Below are 13,883 nucleotides of genomic sequence, written 5' to 3'. Positions count from 1 at the left end.
TAAAAAATAAAAAAAAGGGGAAGAGCCACAATAGAAATTAAAATGTACTTTAAACCACTAGACTTAGAAGATGATTGGTTTTAATTTTATTTTAAAAAGTAAAATAAGCAAATATAAAATGTCTCTGTACAAGATGCTCATGAGAACTTCTCAACATTCACTATATAGTTTGTTGAGTTTCATAAATCATTGATAATTCATTTTGTGTGCCTTGGAGGGTGGTGAGGCTTCTTTCCAATCACCTGTCCAACGGATCACAACAAACTGGTCAAACAATTTATAGTCTTTAAACCAAAAGAGGCTGAGACAGATTACCGCCTGTTCAAAACTTTGTTGGGGATGTCATGCTGTTTGAGCCCGACAGCTCATTTGGACTTGTGCTTCTTCATCTGTGCCACCTCCATCTGAAACAAGAAGACACACATGAGACCTTGAGGTAACATCAATTGGACAACAGCAAGCAAGCACAGCACAATGATAAGAAATCATTACAACCATTTACATCAATCTGGACTGTAATAAACAGAGCTCGTCTTAAGTCAGGAAAGGTTGGTCATCAAATGTATCTAGAATACAATGCCTACACATTGTATTAGGTGCTATCTAGAACCTAAAATGGTTCTTTGGCTGTCCCCATAGGAGACCCCTTTGAAAAACTACTTTTGGTTCCAGGTAGAACCCTTGGGTTCTATATAGAACTCTTTCCACAGATTTCTACATGGAACCCAGAAAGAGTTATGGCAACGGACGAAGAACCCTATTTTCCCCTAATAGTGTCAGTAAACATCTAATCTCTGTTAGGTATATCTCCAATAGTGTGATATATTCAGTACTTGGATCATATGTAGATGTCTGACAGACACACAGTACCTGTACTGACAAACGAATCCTTTTCTCCTCATCCAACTCATTCATCAGCAGTTGAATCTCTTTGCTATCAGAGAAGAGAAATCCTAAATCAGAGGCACACTTGGAAAACACAATACAAGACATACTGTAGTTACACGCAAAGATAAACAAAGACTTACTTGTGCTGGCTCTTCATCATTTCTACCTCGTCCCTCAGGTCCCGGAGCTCTGTCTGCAGCTGTTCTAGGGTCAGTGGGCCCTGGGCACTTGTCTCCCTCCTGGGCTTGGTGTTAGAGGTGAGGTGAGGGGGCAGGGTCACACGCAGGATAGCAGAGAGAGCCCCAGGGAGGAGGGTGGAGAAGGGGTGGGGAACACTGGCAACAGTGGATGTTGAAGAGGAGAGCCTTGTGTGCCTTGGAGGGCGGTGAGGCTTCTTTTCAATCACCTGTCCACCAATGCATCATAACAGCACAAACAATTGATAGTCTTTAAACCAACGCAACAGAGGCTGAATAAGCAACTCTATATTCCACATAGTCATTGGGCAGCAAGCATAGTAAGGTGAAAATGGACTTACAGGTAAAACAGGGGTGTTTATAGGTGCTGTCTGGGTGCTGATGTGGGATATGACAGAGGAGAGGTCCAGCTCCTCTTCCGCCTTTCCCTCCTGTGTAGGGGCCACCTGTATGTCAGGGTTAGACTGAGCAGCCTGAGAGGACAACAGCAAACAGAGAAAGAAACATGAGTATTGAAAGGAGATGAGGACTTCATACTTTTTTAAATGACATATCCTGTTATGCGTACAGGTGGTTATTGTAATTGTGTCCCTACAGAATATTGAACACTTCAGTCCCTTTATGAATACTTACTAGCACATGTCAAATGTACATGTGTGCATGCATGCTTGCTTGGGTTGTCTGCCAGCTTAAAATGTTAAATTTAACTCAAGGACAAAACGGGACACAAACAGATCTGTGAGTAGTTGACAAGCTACTCAGAGACTCAACAACCCTATCACATGCTGCACTACTCTACAATAATAACCATATCAGATATCGGTGTTAAGAAATATACTGACCAATGACAGAATCTGTGACTGAAACCTTTCGTCTTCCACGTGTGCTGCCAATTGATTCAGCGTCTCAGTGACCGAAACGACAGCATCAAAATCTTCAATGTCTTAGGGAGAAAAAAAACAAACCAAGACGGCATTAGACACAGTTTATTTGATTTAAAGGCTCAATTGGAGGTGGGGGTCATTTAAGTAAAATAACAGAATATCGTAAAAACACGTTGTCAGGTATTCTTCAATTCTTGAGCCACTAAATTAAAACGAGTTAAAAAAAAAGGAACGTAAGAGAAGATTGGAGAATGGTTGATTGGCTTACCGGCGGTGAGGGCAGAGCTATAGTTGCCCATGGTGACACAGAAGAACGCCAAGGTGATATGTAGAGTAACAGAATGAAAGAGAGAAAAGAGCTCCAGAAGCTAAGAATTTCTATCTAAAAATGACAGAGTGGAGTGAATAAAGTCAGTGGAGTCTGGTATTTCTCCAAGCACACGTGTCAATCAGAACATGCACGCGTTCAAGCCTATTTTGGAAAGCATCATAATGTACACTTGTCAGATATCAAGGGGATAAGTAAATGCATGAATCATTCTTGCTCAAGAAAATAAACGAGGCTGCCAACCGTAAGGGACAACTGTTGTTTCAAATGTAACATAATCGTAGATACTGTGCACACTGAAAAATCTAAATGAAGAATCAGTGCAAAACATTAGCAGTAACCGTTTGCTACAGAAAAGAAACATGTGATCTTGTCAATGGATTGGTGTCTTAGTAGGTGTTCAAGATAGGATTTATATTGTACATGCTCACCTTGTTCGGCCAGTGTTCCTATCGCAATCCAGCTCCATTGGTGGTAACTCTACACCATTCACCGGTTCCATTGTAACCCAAAAGCACGTTAGTGTGATGAGAGGAGGTATTGCCAGGGCTAAGTTTAGCACAGAATAGTGGAGCACCCAGACATGCTCACTACCAGTAACATTGGGTCCGTCCCTGAGGATGACAGAACTACTGATTGCCGAACTAAAGATTTGGGAGCATTTAAAGGGACAGACTACAGGGCATTTGACACACGCAATTATCCAGTATCTTCAGAGTCAGTTCCACAATTTGAGTTTGAATGGGAAAAGTCAAGAGGAATCGTCATTGTAGTTTGAATCAGGAATATGAAGCGCTACTAGTTTATCATTACATTTTGGGGGTAAATTATATTATTCAGAGATTAGAAGATATAAATGGAATTCCTGTCTGCCAAAATGTGTGAAACCTTGATTCAAATAATCAAAGCTTGATGAGTTTGAATCAGATGTGTAATGCTTTTGACCCTGATCTTTATTTTTAAACTTGAACAAAGTCTCTTTCTATGAGAAGTTGTATTAGTATAAAATACATATACAATATAGCTCAGTATCTGTCTTATTTATTTTATATAGTATTTTTTTGCTCCTTTATCAAGAATGGCAATAATTATGGACCTGACTGTATAAGCTCATTGTGTACTTTTACCTCCTTTATATATGGTTATTTCTCACGGTCTTAATCTTACTTTTCTATAGTTCTACACCGGTTATTCCCCCACAGGGCTTCCTTTAGCTGTCAAGCCTTTGTGACAGTTCTGGAATGCAGCTAGACCCCTGCAATCCCCTCCTTTTAAGGTGACAGCTGTAACCAATCACAGGAAAGGACATGGCTAGCCTACACTGAAGTGTCAACAGCTCGTCTGACTGGTGATCTCCAAGGAATGCAAATGGCACACCCAACAGAACAGTTCTCTCCACCTCTCAAACTAGAGCAAACTTTCCTTCTGACTCCCCCCTTCTTCTTCTTCTTTCATTGTGGATTTTTTTTGTCTTTCACATCAATGTTTTAAATGGTGCTTTTATCTTCTTCAGATTGTTCCCCTAACTATTTTCTATTCAACAGTGTTACAGGAGTAGGGTGAAGCTAATTTGGCAGAGATTAAATTATCTACTCAGCCATAACACAAGCTAAAGTATCATCTCATACAAAACTAAATCATACAAGCCCCATATAATTTTCAGCAAGACTCAATTTACATACAAACCAGCTACACTACTACATCCATAAATGAGAATCAGTATAGAATTTCCCAGCTATAGTCTGTCCACCGCTTATTCATTTTTTGTTTTAAACTCCTTTTGCAGTAAAGGGACAGTGTTGATCAAGCATCTGTAGTTCACATGAACCTCAATACTATGAATTGGATCACTTCAGTTCAAAAGGAATTTTAGTCAATGTGAAATGCTAACTAGATCTCCCCAGTCCCATGGAAGGTACATCCCAAAAAAGGTCCTACGGGGCCTCCTTCAGCACAAGAGAAACCTCCACACAAGGCATGTCCAGCCAATTATTTGAAATACCTTAAAACAAAATGTTCAAATGAGCAGGACATGCAAAGGGTATCAGTAGTTTTTAACAGGTTGAGAATGATAAAAACACACTTTTGACAGAGCATCATATTCAACAGCCCCTGTGGAATAGTCTTTAAGGCCACTTTACAGCAAAAACACAAACAAATCTAAGCATCGGGGAAAAAAGTGATGCTGGAAAATATAAAAAGAAAAGTCTCCATTACCTCATTTACATGTTATGAGAGCTGTAACACAGTTGTGAAATCACAAAGCCATGTCCATAATAACTAGTCAGGAAGAATAGAAACAGATGGCCTATTCTCTATATTTAAAACATCTTATGTTATAAAAAATACACATTTTATGTCTGGTTTTTCTGATGGGCACAAGTTCCATCTGGGAGCCATCTCCAAGACAACGAGGCAGCCCGAAGCACAAGGCCAGGGCGTGTAACCCCAATCTGTGCAGTCAGTCCCTCTAGTTTGATCACCAGCGGCGGTAATTCGACCCTCTGTTGGGAGGTACACGTTGACGCATCGTCGGCATGTTGCGGTATTTTGACAGGATGCTCTGGCTCTTCCTGAACACTGGCCTCTGAGAGAAGGGACGTGGCACAAAGCCTCCCTATAAAAAGGAGGAAGAAATTATTTCAGACAGACTAGTCAGAAATGCAGTCTTTCAGTGACATACAGCTTAATCCACCGGACACCACCACCTATATTTTCAAAAAGGTCAGGGAGGCCAACAACAAGGTCAGTGGGCTAAGAGAAGTCACTGACCAAAAGTTATAAGAGCTGTTTAAAATAAAAAAAAAATAAGAAAAAAAATAAGCTTCATACCATGAGTGGCTTCCTAAAGGGACCTGGCAGTTCAGGGCCTGGCTTTCTCTGGGGAGGACCTGGTTTATGATTTGGGCTGCTGGGACGGAAGCTGGGTCTCTGTGGGACATAAGAGTAAAGCATGAGCATATATGGTGGAATGGAGTTGATCGAGAAATGGAATTGCTCGCTGAGGTTTCCAAAACTATGGGAGGCAACATTCAAGGTATTGGCATCCCATGACAGCTTACGCTCATTACAGTAAGCATGTTAGCACTCCCAACACTAAAGCTATGAACATTCAGTTTTCCAAGAGCACAGTCAAAACCAGGAAGTGCTCCTCACCTGCGGTGATCTTGGATTCCTGAAGGGTCTTTCAGGTGTGTGGTTCTCCTGTGGCATGTCCGTTTGCCTAACATGTGAAACAAGACAAAGTGAATTATCCGGCTAAATAATCCTGACTGAAACTACAGTTATTGCTGTGTGAAGCCACATCCATTGTTATGCATCATACCATGTAACCCATAACCACAAAGACTTTGCACCAACAAAATGGTTCCAGTTATATTCCATTCATAACAATATATTCACTTTACATCAACTCTTTTTACAATAATCTTCATCCAGTTTCTTATATTTAAATTGGCGGATTACCTTTCTGCATATCTCCAGTCTCTTGGAGAAGGGGAAGGACTGGAGTCATGAATTTTAGAGAAGCGTTCATTCAGCGTAAGTTGTTCATCTGAATTGTAATAGGGCTCTGAAAAGTCAGGTGAGAGTGAGTAAGAGAAGTCGCATTCTCTCAATGATTCATGAATCATCTTAATTTGCCAAGAGACGTCACATTCCTGTCGAGGGGCATCAAACAAACTGTTAGCCAACATGACTAAACAAAATGTCACAGTTCCCTTACCGGTTTTGTTCTTTGGTGGTCTACTTCTATCCCTTGGGGGGCTGTCCTTTGAGCTGGAGTTTGTCCCCGGCGCTTGCCACTGGGACACGACGACTAGGTCACGAGCCAACCGTCGGTCTATAGAGGAAGAGCTGGAGAGAGACCAGCCGAGGTAGAGGATGACAAGAGATAAGCATCCTATTCAGTGAAGCCTGAGAGGCAAAGGTTTGGTAGGCAGTCAAGCAGAACATTATTACTAGAAGCCTGCACCCTAAGGGAAGATTCCGTCAGTCTAAGTAATGCCCTGAAAAGTTGAAATGGTGTCGTTCTGTAGAACAAAAAATGTAATACGCTAAAACAGACTAGAACAGATATTGGGGGACATGGAATGACAGGAAGTTGCATGGCGGATGAAGGGAGTTAACGGGCAGGCGGCTAAAGATTCATTTATAAAATCACTGAGTGTAATAATGGTCATAATAAAAGCTGATCGTCACTCGGGTACTTACAAAGAGCATGTAATGTCCATGGTTTCCTAACGCTGTTTTTCCAATGAACCCTTCACTGTGTGAAAACTGACGTGTATGAAATGGACAAGTGATGCTGATGGTTTTGATGACCCGGTCTCTTGGGGTCCACATTTTTTAACTTGAAGTGAAGCTCAATCCTCTCCAGTTCAAACGAGACATTAGTCTATGTTCGGTGACCTTCAGTTGATCCTTACTTCTCTTCGTTAAGTTCAGTCTTCATATCCCAAATCGCAACTCTCCTGCAATCATTGGACATTCAATTTCAAAAGGGTATGTTATTGTGATCTTGCGCTCCTGTCTGGTACAAGCAGTGTGCTCAATTCAAATCGAGATCGTCAGTCTTCGGTCAAAATTCACCAGTACGCTTCAATAAACAAGCAAGCATCTACAGAGCACGGTGTGAAGGAGCTTGCACTTTGTAGGAATGGATTCCGTTGTTTACACCTAGACATCCAATTGTACTTGTAATCCCACCATTGCTGTTATGAGATTCAGTGTACTGTACAAAACATTGCACATGTTCTGCATAGATGCAGATTTGATGTATTCTTTCATGCAGAGAAAGTCCACTGTTCACCTGCTTAGCCAGATAAGGTTCCGTGTGATGTTAATGTACCAAGGTGTGGTCCATTATCGCTTCATTTGTTTCTTGTAGGTCTATTGGACATTTAATGAGTAATTTTTTAAGTAGCGAGTCAACTGCATGGCTGCATTCTGTCTCTAAGAAATACAAGTGGTATTGTATGCATCCATGTATTACCAGAGCATAAAAGGGGCCAACAGTTTAGGAACAGCAGCACACGTTGACCTCATCTTTGGACCATTGAGTAAATATTGATATGAAGATTCCTCAGCGGCAGTGTCCTCTCCTCTTGATGCTGTACAGCCTCAGAGCTTCTGCCGCATGTCAGTGGCAGTGTACGATCCCCAAAAGTCCTCTGGATGGCATCTTCAAGGAAGCTGCTGCACATTCCAATGCCATTTGAATGTTATTGCTCAAACTGACTTCCTGCGAGCCAAATATCCTTTTGTCAACTGGCAGATCGTGTTACCCGAATTAGTATGACAGCTGTCCGTTTCAGAGTCTCCTCCTACATAGGTCACTGCTCATCCAGGATAAGAAAAGCACCTCCTTTCCTACGAGTCATGTTGGTGTGCAACTACTGTGGCATTTCAGTGGATTTAATGGTATGGTTTTGTCCGCAGTCCTCTTCACAGATGGACTCTTCTGAACTTCTGTTCTGTCTGGGGGGGGGGCTTGCTGCGTGCGTAAGTTTCTTCAACTCTTCCACTTGGTCAGAGAGGGACAGCACCACTAGCTTCAGACCCCAATAGCATCAGAGGAACAGGCCTCCCATCAACACGTATGGATATGGCTTTTCTAGCATCTTTCAATCTGACATTAATGAACAGGCTGATATTAATTCAACTTTGAATGTATGGCACCCAGAAGAAAAAAGGGGGAAAAAAACACTTGTGAATTATTCTGTTCACTGCCAGAGGACTTTGGACATTTGATTTCAAAGCGTAACGTATTCAGGACATCGCCGTAACTCCATTTCCTCCAAACATCATCACGCCCCAGCTCCCAGAGTGAGAAGGAAGATACCGTACCTGTGTGTGCTCAAGGCGCGCTGAGAGTCCACATGTTCCTTGTGTGACTCAGAGTTCCTGGAAGACTTGGCAGGTGACTGATGAGTTATGGGCCTCTTCCTCAGCGGCCCAGCCTTTGCTTGGAAACGCTCCTGCCGAAGAGCGAACTTGGATCGTGCATTTGCTCTGGATGCATGCGGACCTTCCTCTTCCTGGTTCTCGATATCTGCTCCTCTGGGTCGAAGTGGAGGTGCTTTAAGCCGCATCACCGACTCCGCTCTAATTTGACGCCCCTTCATCAAGCGACTCTTGTCCACGAGAGACAAGGGACGGCCGCCAAATCCCCTAGAGAAGGTTTGTGGGATCTCTCTCCGAGGGCACTTTGGATGACCATGCTCCGGAACAAGGCCTGGTCCGCACTCCTGGAAATTCCGCTTGTGAGGTTGTCCACTTGGTCTTCCCTGCGGGCTGTTCTGGTAGAAAGAAGATGAAACGCCTTTCCATGCGGGGGATTTGTGGGGAGGGTGGTGAGAGCTGCCTTCCTGTGCCCGCTCAGCGCTGCGGTGTCCGCTGCCCTCCCTCTCCCTTCCCACCACTCCATGCTGTTGCCTGGGATCTCGCTCAGCAGACCACCTGCACATCCATCACAAACAATACAACAAATGATTACATTGGAAGATCCATTATCGGGGGACGCAGGAAGAGGTTTAGCGTTTCTTTATGGTGCCCCTTCACTTTAATGCCATGATACAGGTAGGCGTAAAACCTTCAGTGAGCATATACAAAAACTCTTTCCAGTGGCAGGCGACCAGCGCATTAACACCAGATCACCGCATTTTACAGTTTATTAGCATTGTAACACTGAACAATAATTTTGACCTCTGTGGTGTAGAGGACTATGTGAGTTTACACTTTCTTTCCATTTATTTTACCCAGCCCATACTGCCTCTTCACTCCTGTACCTCTCTGGATATGGGCCTCTGCCATGAAACTCCCGTGGCTTTTTCTGGGTGGTGCCAGAAGGTCCACGTTCACTATTGTGTGGGTGGGGAAAGGGCCCTGGCCCATTCCAGCGCTTCCCCCCGCGACCTGGGCGCTCAAACAACCTCTTCCCGGGGCTATGGTGTGGCCGGGCACCCCAGCTCCTATCCTCTTCATAGGAAGGACCTGGGTGCTTGTGGGGGCCCATGAAGGAACTGTGGGGGGATGGTGAGGGTGGCAGCCTCCTGTCAGGGCGTTGGCTATGGTAATGGTGTGGTGAGGGGGATCTGTGACCTGGGTGTTGTCCATGGATAGGTGCTCCCCTCTGGCCCTGGTGCCATTGTGCAGGACTGTGTGGGGAGGACCTATGCTGGGCTTGGGGAGGACAGTTTGGCCTGGATGGGGGTGCCCTCCTGTGGCCATGATGGGGGTCCGATTGAGAGGGGCATGTGTTGAAGGAATCCTGGTTTTGGGACCTCCACTGATTGAATTGTCGCTCCCGCCTTTCTCCCATCAGTGTGGGACTTTTGGCAAAGTGAGCGTGTCCTCTGCCTCTGGAATTTCTCCAGCTTGGAGGGGCCTTTCCTGGGTGGCCCTGGAATCCTCTCTGACTCCCGGGATGAGGGCTGTAATGCTCTTCGTGTGGCGTGTTGTTGTAGCCACCCGAGTAGGACCTGTTGAATAACAAAACAGTCTTAAGAATCCATCCACACAATTCATGTTCTTTTATCATTAGCCATGTCTACACTTAAAATAGTGCTACTTAACCTTCTCATACATGACTTCCAAATATCCAAATAACGGTCGCCCCAGCGCGAGTTGTTTTATGCACGTGATGTCAGCATGCACTCACTGTTCCAAAATGTGATTATTACGCAACCGGACGGTTAACACGCGCTGCCTGCAAGTTATCTATTAGGCTATTATTTTCAAACAAGTTGTATTTTTTAAGTTTCAATTGAGGCGTGTTCCCGCCTCATTGATTCACATAGAAGTAGCCTATTTCAGCAGTGGACAATTTACGTTTGAGGATTGATCGCGCCGGACAAACTTCTCTCTTCGAGGAGAGCCTACGCACTTCAATATGTTTGCGCCGATCAAGTAACGTGAACTCACGTAAACTCGTACATCGCCTTGGTCCATACAATTGCCCTTATTTTAGCGCCCCAAAAACGTAATACTTCCAGATCAACTGTAATGTCAATACCATTGTGAAGCACAATTTCTCCCCTTTCCAACAGAATCAATTACATGACCTAAACACTGCCCGTTTCTGCATAATTCAAGCAGGCAATGAGCCCCGTCGGGTCTTTTTAAAAATGGCGGGCAGGGAAGCGAAATGCGACACGCGTGATAGTGAGACAGAGAGATTGTGTGGGAAAATTGCTTTTTTCCCCACTCGATCTGTCCAACTTATCACCTCTAAAATGTAAATAAAACACTATAAAAAGTTTATATAATGTGACATTACATACCTATTTGAAGTTTGTGTCGAATTTGAGTCGGGTTTTTAGGGCGGTGCTAAAGTGATCTTAGAAGTAAACAGCGGCTTTGAGAATTATGATCGCTTGCAGTGATGACGCAAAAAATGACTAGGCATCTCCCTTACCCCGGTCACTGTCCATTTCTTGTTTTTAAAGTATGAGGGAAATGCTACACCTGGTGGAGAGAGATTGAATGCCATTACAGTATCCATTGACTTAGGACTCAAATTGCACTTCCTATGGCTTCCACTAGATGTCAATTCTTTAGAATTTGTGTCAGGCTTGTATTCTGAAAAATGAGTATGACCTCTGAATGAGTGGACACTATAGTGTCCCAGAGCTTTTTCATGCGCCCGACCGAGAGCGTGCCTTTCTTGTTTTCCTTTTATATTGACGACGATATTGTCCGGCTGAAATACTGATTGTTTGACATGTTTCTACGAACTTTACGGGTACTATTTGGATTCTTCGTCTGCCTGTTGTGACTGCATTTGAGTCTGTGGATTACTGAACAAAACGGAGGTTTTTGGATATAAACATGGACTTTATCGAACAAAACTAACATTTATTGAGTAAATGGGAGTTTTGTGAGTGCAACCATATGAAGATCATCAAAGGTAAGTGATTCATTTTATCACTATTTCTGACTTGTGTAACTCCTCTACTTGGCTGGTTACTGTTTGAAATGATTTGTCTGCTGGGCGCTGTTCTCAAATAATTGCATGGTATGCTTTCGCTGTAAAGCCTTTTTGAAATCTGACACCGTGGTTGGATTAACAAGAAGTTAGTCTTTAAACCCATGTATAACACTTGTAGGTTTTATGAATTTTTATAATGAGTATTTCTGTTTTTGAATTTGGCACTCTGCAATTTCAGTGGATGTTGGCCAGGTGGGACACTAGCATCCCACGTACCCTAGTGAGGTTAACTGACTTGCCTAGTTAAATACAGGTACAATACATTTTAAAAAGTTTGTCAGCCGATAGTTATAAAAATTTGACCGCTTGTGTTATGTCAATCTTTCCTCAGTTAGCACTAGGACAAATGCAGCCTACATTTTCTGGTTTGGATGATTGTGTTATGCTGCAGCTACTTCTGTGAATGTCTGAACATTGCATCCAAAAATAAACTGGTCACATTCTGGACATAACTTTGTAGGGACTGTGTTTGTGAAAAATGTCTATGAAAAAACAGTGTGGCCAGCTCAAATGCCGATTGATGCATCAATCGAAACTGGACGTTCTAAATAAGGTTTGAGCGTAAACTGCAGGGACCAATGTAGAATGATCACACCCGTTTGTTGTTGTTGTTACGTAACCTTGTTTGTTGCAATAACTAATATTCTGCAAATACCTGGGCTTGAACCGAGGAGGTCCGGAGAGATGTCTGACCATCTTTGGCATATACGGAATAATCTGTAGAAAAGAAACATACTTGCATTGACAGAAGTGACAGCAAGTTTTAAACAAAGCCTAGCAAGCGGACTTGGTGAAACTACAGGTAGCTAACGTTAACCAATGTACAGATTTAGTTACTACCAACACAGTTTTTAACCCCAGAGACGTAACATGGTAAGACTTCCAGGAACCCTTGCGAAGAAGACCAGGGTTTGATTTTGACGGCCTGCACATGCGCAGTTCGGCGTGAGACGACCTTCAGACCAAATTGCGTTTTCTGCGCTTAGCCAGCCAACGTCGCCACGACACCTACAAGCGTGATCGGAGACTTTTATTGTAGAAGCAGTTTCTGCCTATCTTCATACTCTACTGTCTTTGCTACGAACTACACCATCGAAGAAATAAGTAGCTCGCTAAATTAACAAGCTAAAGCACATCGACATATGCAGCCATTTTAAAAAGGCAAACATGTTAAGAAGTAGTTGCTTGTTAGGTACATGGGTTTGTCAGAACAATTAGTTGTAACAGTTACTATAAAAAGTAACTAGTTGCTAGCAGTGAAGTGCAACTATGGGGAAATGTGGGATAACGTTGACTAAACGCAGCGTGCCAAACAACCTCGACTAGCTAGCTAAAAAGTTGTTCGCTTGTTAGCATTGGCAAGATATCACTAACGGGTTACCTATAAATATTTTAAACGATATAACTAGACAAGTCTCGCCAACCGCAAGTCGATCGCGCTTGTTAGCAAAAACATTAGTTAGCATCTAGCTAAATAACCAACATGGTGCAGTTGAAATTATTTGGTTATTTGTACACTAAACTGGCTAGTCTAATGTAACGGTGTAGCTATTGTTGGCTAGCTAACGCGTTAAGCGTTAAGCTCCCCAAATCTGTGCTGATGTTAACTATGCCGCTTAGAAATGTGAACTATTCTTGGATACATCCACATACGACGAGTTGTTTTTAAATGGGACAAATTACCAAATTACTAATAGCAATAACTTACCTTTCAGTTTGTGTTGAAATAGCGTTACTTTCAATCGCCTTCGTTCTGCAGTCCGGTACAGGGAGGGCTAAGATTTTCTAAACCAAAGATAGACCAACTAAAGTAAATATAGACCACAGCCTTTCGTTTCAAAGGGAACAAATGACCCAAAGTGGGCAGAACAAGCATCTAGCGTCATTGGCATATTTCCGTTAAGGAACGCCTACTTTGTGAAGTGCGCGTGTGCAATACCTCCAAACAACGCGATTTTTAAACAACTTTTGCGACGGGTAAAATCTACAAACCGTAGTCCACTGTTCATAATATACTAGTTTTGGGAACAGAAAACTGTATTGAGATCAAATGTTTCAGCAATGAGAGCATTTACATAATCTATTTCCATCTTCTCGTACTGCCCGCCTGTGGGGCTTCCTCTCACTACCATATTTGGTAGTGAGTGGAAACGCCTAGCGGATGCTTCACATTTTAACATCCAGTGAAATATCTGTCTCATTGTTCTATCTATGGGGAGGGTGTGCTGCTGCAAACACTTGAACTGTCGCTCGGAGCCGTCTTCTTCTATGGTATAATGGCGGTCCCGTACCACCACCTTCTTCTTTTTGGGATTTAGTTGGGGGATCGCGTCCAACTTTTAGGTGCATACACCACCACCTACTGTACTGGTGTGTGAGGACATTCACATTATATTATTAGATACAACAATACAAAATTGGAGTTAAGGAAAATTACCCTACCACCGATTAGCCCTCTCTAAAAACTCACCACCCACTCCACTACCACTCAATACCCCCTGCAGCTGTTCTACTTCTCTGGCGCTGCCACTACAACCTCTATTTTCTGTGACTTTCGATACATTTCTGCAATACAATTAACAACCATGGCTATACAC

At 43.0% G+C, this 13,883-nt stretch overlaps 2 protein-coding genes across 5 annotated transcripts; both read right to left on the bottom strand.

Moving 5' to 3' along the window:
• Positions 1 to 62: 62 nt before the first annotated feature.
• LOC115135555 (SH3 domain-containing kinase-binding protein 1-like) lies at positions 63 to 4,242 on the bottom strand. Of its 2 annotated transcripts, none has more exons than XM_029670354.2 (7): positions 2,729 to 4,242; positions 2,238 to 2,254; positions 1,928 to 2,028; positions 1,427 to 1,558; positions 1,029 to 1,294; positions 871 to 934; positions 63 to 404 (listed from the first exon to the last, which is right to left on the bottom strand). In XM_029670354.2, the coding sequence occupies exons 1-7, from the start codon at positions 2,797 to 2,799 to the stop codon at positions 366 to 368; spliced, it is 690 nt and encodes a 229-aa protein (XP_029526214.1). In that variant the 5' UTR covers positions 2,800 to 4,242; the 3' UTR covers positions 63 to 365. The 2 variants fall into 2 exon arrangements, with proteins under 2 accessions (XP_029526214.1, XP_029526215.1); XM_029670355.2 differs by having other exon boundaries at positions 2,238 to 2,351; positions 2,729 to 2,816.
• Positions 4,243 to 4,334: 92 nt separating this feature from the next.
• On the bottom strand, positions 4,335 to 13,144 carry LOC115135553 (serine/arginine repetitive matrix protein 1-like). Of its 3 annotated transcripts, none has more exons than XM_029670349.2 (9): positions 12,995 to 13,144; positions 11,942 to 12,003; positions 9,056 to 9,778; positions 8,145 to 8,756; positions 6,022 to 6,152; positions 5,763 to 5,868; positions 5,454 to 5,520; positions 5,130 to 5,228; positions 4,335 to 4,914 (listed from the first exon to the last, which is right to left on the bottom strand). In XM_029670349.2, the coding sequence occupies exons 2-9, from the start codon at positions 11,989 to 11,991 to the stop codon at positions 4,777 to 4,779; spliced, it is 1,926 nt and encodes a 641-aa protein (XP_029526209.1). In that variant the 5' UTR covers positions 11,992 to 12,003; positions 12,995 to 13,144; the 3' UTR covers positions 4,335 to 4,776. The 3 variants fall into 3 exon arrangements, with proteins under 3 accessions (XP_029526209.1, XP_029526210.1, XP_064879616.1); XM_029670350.2 differs by having other exon boundaries at positions 9,086 to 9,778; XM_065023544.1 differs by lacking the exon at positions 11,942 to 12,003 and having other exon boundaries at positions 12,995 to 13,143.
• Between the last annotated feature and the right edge of the window lie 739 nt (positions 13,145 to 13,883).

This window comes from Oncorhynchus nerka, linkage group LG10, assembly GCF_034236695.1.
Source record: "Oncorhynchus nerka isolate Pitt River linkage group LG10, Oner_Uvic_2.0, whole genome shotgun sequence".
Taxonomy (NCBI): domain Eukaryota; kingdom Metazoa; phylum Chordata; class Actinopteri; order Salmoniformes; family Salmonidae; genus Oncorhynchus; species Oncorhynchus nerka.
Note: the sequence above shows the minus strand (reverse complement) of the source record. Positions and strands in the feature narration are given on the sequence as shown.